We start from the raw sequence: 13,111 nt of genomic DNA, 5'->3' as shown, positions 1-13,111 counted from the left end.
GCTCTCTCCCCGCAACATGTTAAAGAAGCATAGATATATAAGCTTGGCAATGGAAATGGAAATTGTATTACAAGTAGACACTGATGAAAGGAAGAAAACCATCCCTGGGTGAACTTTGGAATAAACTTTCAAGTGATCTCTGGAAAGTTCAGGTTTTTTTAGTTATAACAGGATCCCTTGGCTTGGTTGTTTTATTTCAACTGTGCATAGCGTTAGTTTTGACTAAAACGTTAGCTGAAATATGTTGTATTGCTTTTTATTTATGAGATACAGAAACCTATGTTATCTTAGCTACTAGTACAAAATTTTCTATTAAAATAATATTGCCCAGGAGTATATATAGAGGTATACCTGTCCAAACAAGGTAGCTGGAAAGCAGTGCTGTGCCACACACTATATTGATCCCTGTTATCTTCCTTTTGTTCTCATTTTATTTGTTTCAACTGAAGCACTTCTAAGCCCCAAACTGTACACATCCTGATTTCATGCTTCTCTCCCTGTCAGGTACGTGACTATTCTGGTACTTACACCGTGAAACTTATCCCCTGTATTGCCGCACCCAGCCAAGAATATACCTTGCCTGTCATCTGTAGCCCACGGGAGCCAATCACCTTTGATCTAGATATCAGGTTCCAGCAGGTAAAACTTCTCTGTATGTTCATGCACTCAACAAACAAAGTATTTTGACTGCATTTATCTGGCACATTACATACACTCCCTCGGCAATTAAAGCGCTCTTAACAGCCTACTTATGCAGATCATCAGCCCAAGCTTTACATGTTACCTGTTCTCACTCACTTAAAAGATCTGGTAATTAAAATATTTAAAAATACCACATCTAGGAAAATATATTTTTACAGCTAGTTGATCTTGATGTTTCAGTTGTCTATAAAATTGCTTCAAGACAGAGAGGATAGCATTGAACTTTAGATGGCAACCCTGTGGGTCTTTTTTCCTCCCTCCTGATCATATTTATTTATTTATTTATTTACAGCATTTATATTCCGCCCTTCTCACCCCAAAGGGGACTCAGGGTGGATCACATTACACATATAGGCAAACATTCAATGCCTTTTAACATAGAACAAAGACAAGACAAACACAGGCTCCGAGTGGGCCTCGAACTCATGACCTCCTGGTCAGAGTGATTCATTGCAGCTGGTTGCAGCTGGCTTGCTCTCCAGCCTGCGCCACAGCCCGGGCCTATGGACATGATCCTCATTATGTTGCATTTTCCAGTATTTTTTCTCCATGATATCAGCTAACAGGGGTAGGATATATTTTGGTAAATGTTCCTGGATTACAGTATACAGTACAAAGGGGGCGGGGGGGGGGGGGTAGAAAACTTGACACAAATCAGCAATGTGTGTCAGGAGAGAATACTTCTAGTACATGGCCATACAGCCCAGAAAACATACAACAACCCTGTGATCCCAGCCATGAAAGCCTTCGACAACACATTGTGTCAGGCTCATTTCCACTGTATGAGGAATAGAACTCTTCCAGGTTCATTCTCTGGCTTCTAGCTTAGTCTTATTTCAACTTTTTTAGATGAGGGAAATGGTCCTTCAGAAGAGATGTAATGCAGGAATGGGCAATACGCCAGGGATAAAAATAAAATGGCATGACTTTGGTTGTCAGTCCCACCATTAGTATAAGAAATCACATTACAGTTAATGGATTGTTGATGTACATTCTGCTATATATCCCATGTGTCATTTTAAATAGCCAAAATGAGCATGGAAATTAACATAGTCTCTTGGTGGCTTGTGGCTTTGATTCACAAAACTGCGGATCCAGAAGTCTCATAAATGGACCTTGATATAGCAGCTATGTTGACCCTAATGTAGGAAAATTAAAAATACACAGTCCTGCCTTAAGTACAACATTCTCCCCTCCCATTCATCCTCTAAGTCCATTAAAGAAATGGGTAAGCAAGTGGTGAAAAACAAAGCTATAAGTAGTGGCTACTGATTAATATATATGTATGTTGCTATCAATATCAGGAATGTGTGTGAATGCTGGACTATCACACTGAGCTGTTCTGGTGTCCTCCATAAAGGCATTCTTGAATACTAAACTAGATAGGTTTTCAATCCGTCTGGAAACTCTTCTTATGATAAGCAGGTGTTAGCCAGAATATACAATAATGGCCTAGATCAGTGGTTCTCAACCTGTGGGTCCCCAGGTGTTTTGACCTACAACTCCCAGACATCCCAAACAGTTTACCAGCTGTTAGGATTTCTGGGAGTTGAAGGCCAAAACATCTGGGGACCCACAGATTGAGAACCACTGGACTAGATCAGTAGTTCTAAACCATTTTTAGGGCACAGGTCCCTTTGAGAATCTGATGAATGCTGTGAAATCCTTTACCATAAAACAAAAAAAATTGAATGAACAGAAGAAAACCTGAAGACTCCCTGATGGATCATCCTTCTGATTCTGGATAACACAGTATTTTAGAGGAGAGCAGTAGAAAGCCCGGATGACGTGGACAGGATCCTTGGGGCGGTGAGAGCGACCACTTGCTCTGCAGACCCTTGCCCCTCGTGGCTAATTAAATCGGCCAGAGGAGGGTTGGTAAAGTGGTTTGTGATGATAATTAATGCCTCTTTGGATCAAGGCAAATTTCCATCTGTCCTCAAACAGGCCATAGTGAGGCCTATATTGAAGAAGGCCTCCCTTGATTCGGCCATTCTAAACAACTACAGACCAATCTCGAACCTCCCTTTCTTGGGCAAGGTCCTGGAGCGGGTGGTTGCCTCGCAGCTCCAGGGTTTCCTGGATGACACCGATTTTCTGGACCCATCGCAGTCTGGCTTTAGACCTGGTCACAGTACTGAGACGGCTTTGGTCGCCTTGGTGGATGACCTCCGCAGGGAGCTGGACAGGGGGAGTGTGACCCTGCTGGTTCTCTTGGACATCTCAGCGGCTTTCGATACCATCGACCATGGTATCCTTCTGGGGAGGCTCTCCGGGATGGGCCTTGGGGGCATGGCTCTGTCGTGGCTTCAGTCCTTCCTGGAGGGCCATTCCCAGTTGGTGAAGCTGGGGGACACCTGCTCGGACCCCTGGCCTTTGACCTGTGGGGTCCCGCAAGGTTCCATTCTGTCCCCCATGCTTTTTAACATCTACATGAAACCGCTGGGAGAGGTCATCCGGAGTTTTGGAGTTCGGTGCCATCTCTACGCAGATGACACTCAACTCTACTACTCCTTTCCACCGAACTCCAAGGAAGCCCCCAGATACTGAACCAGTGCTTGGCAGCTGTGATGGGCTGGATGAGGGCGAATAAGCTGAAGCTTAATCCCGACAAGACAGAGGTCCTCCAGGTCAGTCGTATGTCCGATCGGGGTATTGGGTGGCTACCTGTGCTTGACGGGGTCGCACTCCCCCTGAAGGCGCAGGTCCGCAGTTTGGGGGTCCTCCTGGACTCAGCACTGACACTTGATGCTCAGGTGTCGGCGGTGGCCGGGAGGGCCTTTGCACAATTAAAACTTGTGCGCCAACTGCGACCTTACCTCGTGAAGTCTGATCTGGCCACGGTGGTCCATGCCTTAGTTACCTCTAGACTGGACTATTGCAATGCACTCTACGTGGGGCTGCCCTTGAAGACGGCCCGGAAACTCCAACTAGTTCAACGTTCGGCAGCCTTGCTTCTAACTGGAGCAAATTATAGGGAGCGGTCAACCCTCCTGCTTAAGGAGCTCCACTGGCTGCCGTTCACCTTCCGGACCCAATTCAAGGTGCACGTGATCACCTACAAAGCCCTGAACGGTTTGGGACCCTCCTACCTTAGTGATCGCCTCTCCCCCTACGAACCTGCACGATCTCTTCGTTCGTCGGGGGAGGCCCTCCTCTCGCTCTCACCTCCGTCACAAGCACGGTTGGTGGGGACGAGAGAGAGAGCCTTCTCCGTGGTGGCCCCCCGGCTCTGGAACTTGCTCCCCAGGGAAATCAGGCAAGCCCCCACCCTGGTAGCATTCAGAATGAGCTTGAAAACCTGGCTCTTTACTCAAGCCTTTACATAAAGATTGCTAATCCAGAAGCAATCTGTATCTGTGACCATTCTTGTACCGGTTTGCACTTTTTACCTTTGTCAACTCGATATAGACACAGGGTCTATTCCCATCCCAATTTGCACTTCCCAGAATTTGCAGCACTTTATCAGTCACCTCGTGTTTACAATATTTATATGGTGCACCTTACCCAGTCTACTTTTACAATCTCTCAGTTTTAATCCATGTTTTTATTAGTTCTTGTTTTTTATTGGCTAATGTTTAATTTTTGTTTTGTTTTTTGTTTTTTTTTATTGTGCAAGTTGTTGTCTATTGCTGTGTTTTATACTGCTACTGTTTTTATTCGGGCTTGGCCCCATGTGAGCCGTCCTTAGTCCCCTCCGGGGAGATAGAGGCGGGGTATAAAAATAAAGTAAAAAAAAAAAAGCCACTATCTACAGTCCCTCACTGTGCACAAAACTTTCTGATGCTGTTTTACTGAATCTTATTGGATTCTACTTTCAGAAGTTTTGCTGTAAAGACCGTTTTGTTGAATCTTTATGTAGGCATCAGGGGTTCCCTGTATGGTCTGTTGATTCAGACAGTTGCAGAAACACACATCTTTTGAAGCCTGGATGCGTGCAGACACATTTAATACTTCACTGTTTGCTTTGGCATCAAGTATAAGTTTCATGAGTACTAGGTGAAATACAGAACGCTTTGGGCAGATTCTCCCCACACCCCCTAAACCCTGTAGTGATTCATGCCACAACTGTTTTTTCTTTTATCCAGGTCAGTGACCCAGTAGCAGCTGAATTTAATCTCAATACCCAAATGTTCCTCTTGTCCAAAAAGGACCTCTGGCTGTCTGATGGCTCCATGGGATTTGGAGAAGGAACTGATGTTGCATTCACAGAAGGTAAAGCTAGCTTTATTCTCTAGATATTGCAGAAGACAGTGGCATGACCTTACCTCTAACGACAGCGTTTAAAGAAGAGCTAGTAATGGGCTGAATTCCACACCTACAATTAATATGATTGTATATTTAATATTAACTAAAAGAAGTTTCAAAGTAAAAACAGCACTCCTGCTCTTGAATTCTCAGCAGAAGTTGTCTGATTGCAACACAGATCTCAAGTACCACATTCTTTAGTTCTGTACAGAGGAATTCCATCTAGTAACACTTTGCTCTTTTGATGGAGCACCTCCTCCAGAAAATGATATTTTGGAAACTGTCCTGGCTGTTGCATATAATTAAACTGTGGTTGTGTTGCAGACTTCAGAAGCATAGTGTGTTATGTTCATTCAGTCCACAGGGTCATTTTGCATGCAACTAGTGGTGCAAAAAGACTTGCATCTTATAACGGTAAAGGTAAAGGTTTTTTCCTTACATCCCCCTACTCTGGACATTAAGTCTAGTCATGTTCTACTCTGGGGATTGATGCTCATCTCAGTTTCTAAGGCGAAGAGCCGGCATTGTCCGTAGATACCTCCAAGGTCATGTGGTCAGCATGACTGCATGGAGTGCCGTTGCCTTCCCGCCAGAGTGGTACCTATTTATCTATTCATATGTGTATGTTTTTGAACTGGTAGGTAAGCAGAAGCTGGAGCTAGCAGCGAGAGCTCATCCCGCTCCCCGGATTCGAACTGCCAACATTTCAGTCATTTTGATTGGTGTTCATTATTTACTGTCCTGATTTTCATGATTTCCTCCTTTCTGTTGAAATTGTCCACATCCTTGTGGATTTCAATAGCTTTGAAATGGCTTAGGTTTGTGTTTTTGGATATGGGCTGCCACCTAGCGAGGAGGAAGAGCATTGCATGCAACCATTTTTAACCATGAGTTTGTGTCCTTTGCTACCAATTAGCTAGGATCATTGTTAGAAAACAGGTAGTGGCAGCTAGTGTTTTCAGCAACTAGTGGGACTAGAGGTAGAAGACTAGAGGTGGGTCAAACTGTTACCAGAGCAGCCTTTTAAATCCCCATCTGTCACAGAATGCTAAGGTTTTTTGGCTCCCATATTTTATCAAGCTCTGTTAAAAGTATAGTTTTGTTTTTTAACATTGTAGACAGACAGCTTGGGACCAAAATATTTGTAGGTTTACTTCCTTTGTGTCAGGCAGTCCATACACTGATCTATCCATCTGTATTTTTGGGGTGTGCCATAAGTGATGATGACTCAAGATTGCCTTACTCCAAGAGGCTTACATGTTGTGCCCATTTAGATGTCTGGCAAAATCATTCTCATTTAGGGTTTTAAGGACATTTAAACAGTTTCATTAGTTTTACTATTTTATCTGTATGGATTTGTTGCAGTACATTTTTAATGTGTCGTGTGTATTTTTTCTATAATTAGGTGTTGTGTGTGTGTGATTATGTATTACATCTTTGTTTGCCATACTGAGAACATGATTTCATTGGAAGGTCCAGTCTACCATTAAGTGTAAATACTTTAAAAAAACCAAATCTTCCTTTTTAGGCTCTGAGATCTATGGTCGGGTGATGGTGGATCCTGTTCAGAATTTAGGAGAATCTTTTATTTGCAACATTGAGAAGGTGTTTCTGTGCACTGGGGCTGATGGGTATGTTCCCAAGTACAATCCAGATAACAGAGAATATGGTTGCCTGGCTGACTCGCCTTCCTTATTGTACAGATTCAAGATTTTGGTATGTATACTTGTATTGTTGAGTTGAATTCTAATACAGAAGTCAAATTTGAAATTCTCAGCTTCATAATATACCAATGTTTGTTGTTTTCTAGGATAAAGCTCAACCTGATACCCAGGCGAAAGTATTTGGAAATATGCCCTTTAATGCTAAACTTGCAGCCGATCATGTCGATGGTTTCCCTTTAATAAAGCAATCTGGTTCCGATGGATTCAGCTTGTTGTCGACTCCACTATTCCAGGTAAAATCTGAGAGTAATATTATTCCTTTTTTCCTTCCTGGCTGGCAAAGCAGTTTGAAAAATTTCCTTGTTGTCATTAGAGATTTGTAGCATATCACTGAGATAAAAACATTTTTTGATTGTTAAGAAATATAAGAAGGTCATATTCTTAGAAGGTGCTTTACTATTCAATATTATTTATGCAATACTAATTGCTTCTGTGTGTGTCTGTTTGCTTTCTGTAGGGAAGAATAGTGAGAATAAGTCAATCTAATTTAGTTACCAATTTCTAGTAATTTTATTGAGACTAAAGTATAACATATTATTATTGGGGCTAAAGTATATAATATTATATACTAGATTGGGTATGTGGTGGTGCCCAGGTTATTTGAAAAGAGCCTTGTTTGTTTTTGGATGTTAGGTCATATCAGTTTGGTCATACTCCCATTAGAAAATGCGTAAGGATGTGGATGAACTATAATTCCTCAAAATCTTGGGTCAACCCTCTCAAAAGTCCACCAGTATTCATAGTTGGCCATGTTGGGTCTGTGCGCCAAGCGTGGTCCAGATCAGTCACTTGCTGGGTTCAGTGTTCTCTGAATACAGGTGAACTATAACTCTCTGATGCCAAAGTCAATCACCTCAAGTTGGCAGCATTGGGTCTGTGTGCAAAGTTTGGTCTAGATCTGTCATTGATGGGGTCCAGAGGGTTCACGGAATACAGGTGAACTATAACTCCCAGAGATAAAGGTCAATCACTTCTCAAGTCCACCAGTATTCCCAGTTGGTCATATAGAATTTGTGAACTATAACTCCTGGATGTCAAAGTCAATCACCCCCAAACCCCACTAGTATGTATACATACTAGTGGGGTTTGGGGGTCTGTTTTCCAGGTCTATCATTGGTGCAGTTCAGAGTGCTCTTAGATTACAGGTGAACCAAACATCCCAGTCTCTACAACTCCTAGAAATCATGATGAATTCTCCCCAAACCTCTCTCTAGTATGTTCAGTTGCTGACTATTTCCTTTGTTTGCTGTGTGCCATATAAAAGAGTAGGAAAGGGTTAAGGGAGAGGCAGTGGGCGGGGTCATGCAAATAAGAGAGAGAAAGGAACACTGGGATGTGCTCGCTGTAACTTGCAATGTCCTGGGAGGGAGTGACTTGATGGCTCCTCAGCAGTGGGAACTATAGCCTGTTTGTGGAAGCTGGAGGCTGTCTGTGTGAGTGGACACCCGTTCTACATACACACATACAGATTTTCACTTTTATTATGTGTATAGATATAGATATATAGATATTATACTTTAACCATCTTTGAAAACCCTTTTAAATTAATGTTTCTAATGTGATTATTAATTATTTTTACCTTTTGTTCTATCCATTGGTCTGCATTGTTATCCTTTGTTTAACTGAAATTGTTAGCCATCTTGTCTCCTATATTGTTAAAAGGTAGGGTTTTAAATAAACAAACAAGTAAATAGAGTTAGTATTTTAGTTCCATTGATCTGAGATTAAGGTGGGCAGTGGACTGTGATTGTTCCTTTCATACAAAACTAGAATATGTACTACAGAATGTCTTTCTTTCTTACAATCACTTACATGATTATCAATCAGTAGTTTTGTTCTTGTTGATCTTGAACAGCACATTAGCAGCCAAACTTTTTTCCTAGTTGAGGTATCCATTATCATGTTTCTTTTTCTTTCTCCAGGAAAACATTTTGGGAGGCAGTCATATTTGACACTGAGATTTCATGTCTATTTTTATCCTAACAGGTAGCAGCCGGTCGAGAGTGGTACATTCACGCCATTTACATGGTCCGATCCCGTGACAATGCTCACAGAGGCCTTGGAAAGCGAAGTGCTGAGCTCCACAGTGTTTTATCTTCAGCGAATAGGATTTCTGGCACTCCGCGTGTTGGACGTGCTCGGAGAGCTATCTCGGACGCTCCTGCTCTTGCCCAAGACATCGGTGTAGACAAGAATAGAGGCACCAACATCCAACATATTGCTCTTGATCGATCTAACAAAATTGTTATCAGGCCAAACGATAAGTCCCAAGAAGGTAAGCCTTATGAAAAGCCAATCTTGGAGATCACAGGAAGTGATGCAGAGGACAAGATTGTCCCCATTATTGGAGGGGCAGCTGGCCTGCTGCTTCTTTGTTGCACTGTTCTGATTATCATCTTGCTTCTGAAGCGAAGGGGACAGTCTACTGACAGGAAAGCAGATTCATGCATCAACTATTCTAACAGCAACGAAACTGTGACCACACAGCACAGCAATGGTGACAGCTCTGAGGTCTAATTTTACTGCAAAGCTGAGGGTTGTCCTTTGAAGATACTCTGGTTCATCACAGAAACCAGTATCGAGGGGGCTGAATTTGCACAGACTTGGAACTGGCTGCTGCAATTTTGGTGCTAGGTGGTGTGTGATTCCAGCATATGAAAAGTATAGCAAATATGATGAAGTATATATAAGTGTGAGTGGCTTATTTATAACTCTCCTCTCTTTCCCCCAGGAGCACACAACAACCTCCTGGAATAAAATGTTCATTAAACCTAGGGGTGCCCTCCCCCCCCCCCCCCCGAAATGGTGCTCAAAATATCATCAGCTATCAGCTATAAATGTGCCTTATCTACTATCGTGAAAGCCTGGTGCTCTTCAAAGGATTATTGATTTCCTTTCCTTTTGGCTTGTATAGTGCCTAGAGTTGTGCCCTTCTTGAGTATGAAAAGGTTGGGGGTGCCAGAAATGGAGAGGGGTCAGATTATAACCTGATAGAGTAGAAATATCTGTAATTAGATCTCGGAGTAGAATACTATCTTGCGTGGATGAGAGAAATACTGCACTGGAAAAAGCTTATTTAAAGAGTACTTCTTGAGTGTTTTAACTATAGGTATTAGGAATGTACCTTAACAGACTACTCTAAAGCTGATGTATATTGTGCCTTTCATGAGAAACCTAATAATTATTACACAGCCCTTGGTTTTGTCTGTTCAGTTAGTAAAAATTTGCTGTTTATGGTTAGTTTTATTTCAGACACCTCTCTGCTAAGGGAGATTGGCAAATACTGTAAGATATTGTGAATAACTTAAGACATTAATTTCCTGTCATTTGTTTTCTGATACATTGAGCATTTAGGTCACACAAACAGTTCTTATACAGCGAAGCAGCACTAGTAAATTCTAAGCCAAATGCATTTGGAATCGTTTTTATCAAATACTTGGCAAAACATTGCTTTTAGGAACCGGTATCAATGTGACAAAAATAGACAGGCATTTTTCTACGTCACACTGTTGTTTGAAAGGGCAGGCTTTTCTCTGTGCCAGGTAAGCCCATTGCTTTGATAACATTTATCATAATATTTCTCAATGTTTTGTTTGCTTCTCACTTTCAAACAATCTGAAACGTACATTAAGACTTCTTCATCTTCATTTAGAGGAAGCTTTTATGAACCTTTGGATCTGTGGATAATTTTGCTCAACCTTACAGTGTTTTTTATTCAAATGTGCTCTACTCATAGAAGCTCCTACAGAGCTGCAGCCATTACAGCAGACTCTTGTGCACCATTTCTCAGACGTCAATTAGATTTCATTGGGAATTATTCCTTGATATTTTTAATTTTGTAGACCAAGAGTTTCACCAGCTCATTTATTACATAAAGCCTATTGATCAGTTAGGTAAGTAGGTCCAAAATTCATTGAACAACAGATTTTTAATTACTTTTAAGTGCTCATGTTTTTTTTAAAAAAAACACAATAGAAATTGTTGGCATTCCTTTTCACTCATAAAGAAGAGATGACAGGAGCCATAAAAATACCAAAATGCCCTTATATGCATTCAGAAGTTATGTGAGCGTTTTGGGTTTCAGAAAAGCCTCTCCTGCGGCTAAATTGGCCTATATGGCTTGTAAGATGCAGTGGAAATGTGCCCCTCATCTCTGGGCATCATAGTGCATTTGGGGAAGACAAATATGTATTTGAAAATTTTGGCAATTTTTTTTACCCCTATGTGCTCCGGGAAACTCCAAACATGCTGGAAATACCCTCCACACTCCTTAAGAATTTATTTGGGACATTCCGAGAGCCATATGCTGCACTTTGCCCATCCATGCTTTAAAATAACAACTGAGTCTTCACATGTCCAAGTTTCTGTTGTGGCTCAAGTCTACCTCCAAAAGTCATGCTGCACGAGACTGTTTTATGTGACTTCCTCTAAATAAGGTGCATATGTACTTTCAATTAAGCTAGTGCTACTCTTACGCACAAGGCAAAACCAGTTAACCCAAAAAGCTCTACCAGCCCATTATAATGTACATTGAAGTTGCTGGAAGTCTTCTTCAGCAGCCCAATACAAGCATTCCTTCATTACCTCTCCCTAAAGTGTGGTCTTGCTCTTTTTGAACAGCTGTTGCCTATAATTTATGGGACTGAAGATAAACTGTCAGTTATACAAGTTACACTGTTGTATATTTATGCAATTTACATATCCTACATGTTTCAAGGTATGAGTAAGGCAGGTTCAACCAATCACTGAAGAAAGCACTGAAATGCTGTCATTGAACTGTACTATGTTAAACATGTTCTGTAATTGTAACCTGTTCCTTTTTATTGTTAAATTGCCAAAATTTTAGTTATTTTATAAAAAAAATTTCTTTCATACTTGAGTCTGTACTGGATTGTTATATTCAAATATAATGCATTAGGCCTCCTCAAGCTGACTTGATTCCCTAGCCATATTTATTTCTTCTGCCATATGACACTTTGAAGCTTATTCCAGATGAAGAGGTGCTTCCAGAAACACTAGTTTTTTTCTTTCACATTATACATTTATACCAAAATCCTCAGTGGCAAGGATATTAAAGTTCCTAATGAAAGTTCAATAGTGGATTATTTTCCTCAAATTACTTTTATGATTTTTGTTTGTGTGTGTCAGGAGCGACTTGAAAAACTGCAAGTCGCTTCTGGTGTGAGAGAATTGGCCATTCGCAAGGACATTACCCAGGGGACGCCTGGATGTTTTGATGTTTTTACCATCCTTATGGGAGGCTTATCTCGTCCCCACATGGGGAGCAAAAGCTGACGGAGTGCACTCATCCGCACTCTCCCCAGATTCAAACCATCAACTTTCAGGTTGGCAAGCCAACTTTCAAGTCAGCAGTCCTGCCATCACAAGGTTTGTGCCACCGGGGGCAATCAAATGAAAAAGGCATACTTTGCTGGAGCAGAACAGATTATCTGTAGCTTTGTACGTACAGTAGAGTCTCACTAATCCAAGCTAAACGGGCCGGCAGAAGCTTGGATAAGCGAATATCTTGGATTATAAGGACTGATCAAGGAAAAGCCTATTAAACATCAAATTAGGTTATGATTTTACAAATTAAGCACCAAAACTTCATGTTATACAACAAATTTGACAGAAAAAGTAGTTCAATACGCAGTAATGTTATGTTGTAATTACTGTATTTATGAATTTAGCACCAAAATATCACGATATATTGGAAACATTGACTACAAAAATGGCTTGGATTATCCAGAGGCTTGGATAAGCGAGGCTTGGATTAGTGAGACTCTACTGTAGTAGTATGGGAGCCAGAGTGGTAAAGTGAGTTGAGTGTTGGACTAGGCATCTAGATTTCAAATTCCCACTCAGCCATGGAAACCACCATGTGCCCTTGGGGAAGTCACGCTTTCTCAGCCTCAGAAAAAAGACAGACCCAGTCTGGAACAAAACTTCCAAGACAACCCTGTGATACTTGCCATAAGTCAGCAATGACATGTATTTTAAAATGCATTTCAAATATTAGAAAACATAAAGTAGCAATTTATGGTTTGGTACATTAACAAGCCCTGATTTCAGGCACTCTCTCCTTCTCCTATGCAGTAGTCATAGCCACAGCCCAAAGTACAAATCACGCCATTTTCATTCCTCTTCCTGCCTTTCTTTACTTTTCTTCCATTTTCCTGTTTTTCCTTTCCTTCCTTCAGATTCTTTGATTTTTCCTCCTTCCTTCTCCTTTCCTTCCCTCTCTTGACTTTTTCCTAAATTTCTTTTTTGCCGCCTCTCTCCCTCTTTATTTCTTTCTTTCTCCCTTCTTACCCTCTCTCTTCCTTCCCTCTGTCTGCCCAAATGGCTGTGGTGGTAGCAGCACGGCACAAATAGCAGTGGTGGGAATAGCAGCAAGACCCAAGTTTAAGGCAGGGGCTGGGCAAACCATCTTGGTG

At 41.5% G+C, this 13,111-nt stretch overlaps 1 protein-coding gene across 1 annotated transcript in view; it reads left to right on the top strand.

Moving 5' to 3' along the window:
• The window catches only part of frem3 (FRAS1 related extracellular matrix 3), a 98,531-nt gene extending 86,983 nt beyond the window's left edge, over nt 1-11,548 (top strand). The window contains exons 20-24 of the mRNA XM_003221684.4: nt 505-639; nt 4,791-4,917; nt 6,479-6,666; nt 6,761-6,907; nt 8,661-11,548. Of these exons, the coding sequence (XP_003221732.2) occupies nt 505-639; nt 4,791-4,917; nt 6,479-6,666; nt 6,761-6,907; nt 8,661-9,191 (1,128 nt within the window). The 3' untranslated portion in view covers nt 9,192-11,548. The remainder of the gene's footprint in view (nt 1-504; nt 640-4,790; nt 4,918-6,478; nt 6,667-6,760; nt 6,908-8,660) is intronic.
• The last annotated feature ends 1,563 nt before the right edge of the window (nt 11,549-13,111 follow it).

This window comes from Anolis carolinensis, chromosome 5, assembly GCF_035594765.1.
Source record: "Anolis carolinensis isolate JA03-04 chromosome 5, rAnoCar3.1.pri, whole genome shotgun sequence".
NCBI classification, from domain to species: Eukaryota; Metazoa; Chordata; class Lepidosauria; order Squamata; family Dactyloidae; genus Anolis; species Anolis carolinensis.
This window is presented reverse-complemented; position numbering and strand designations above follow the sequence as displayed.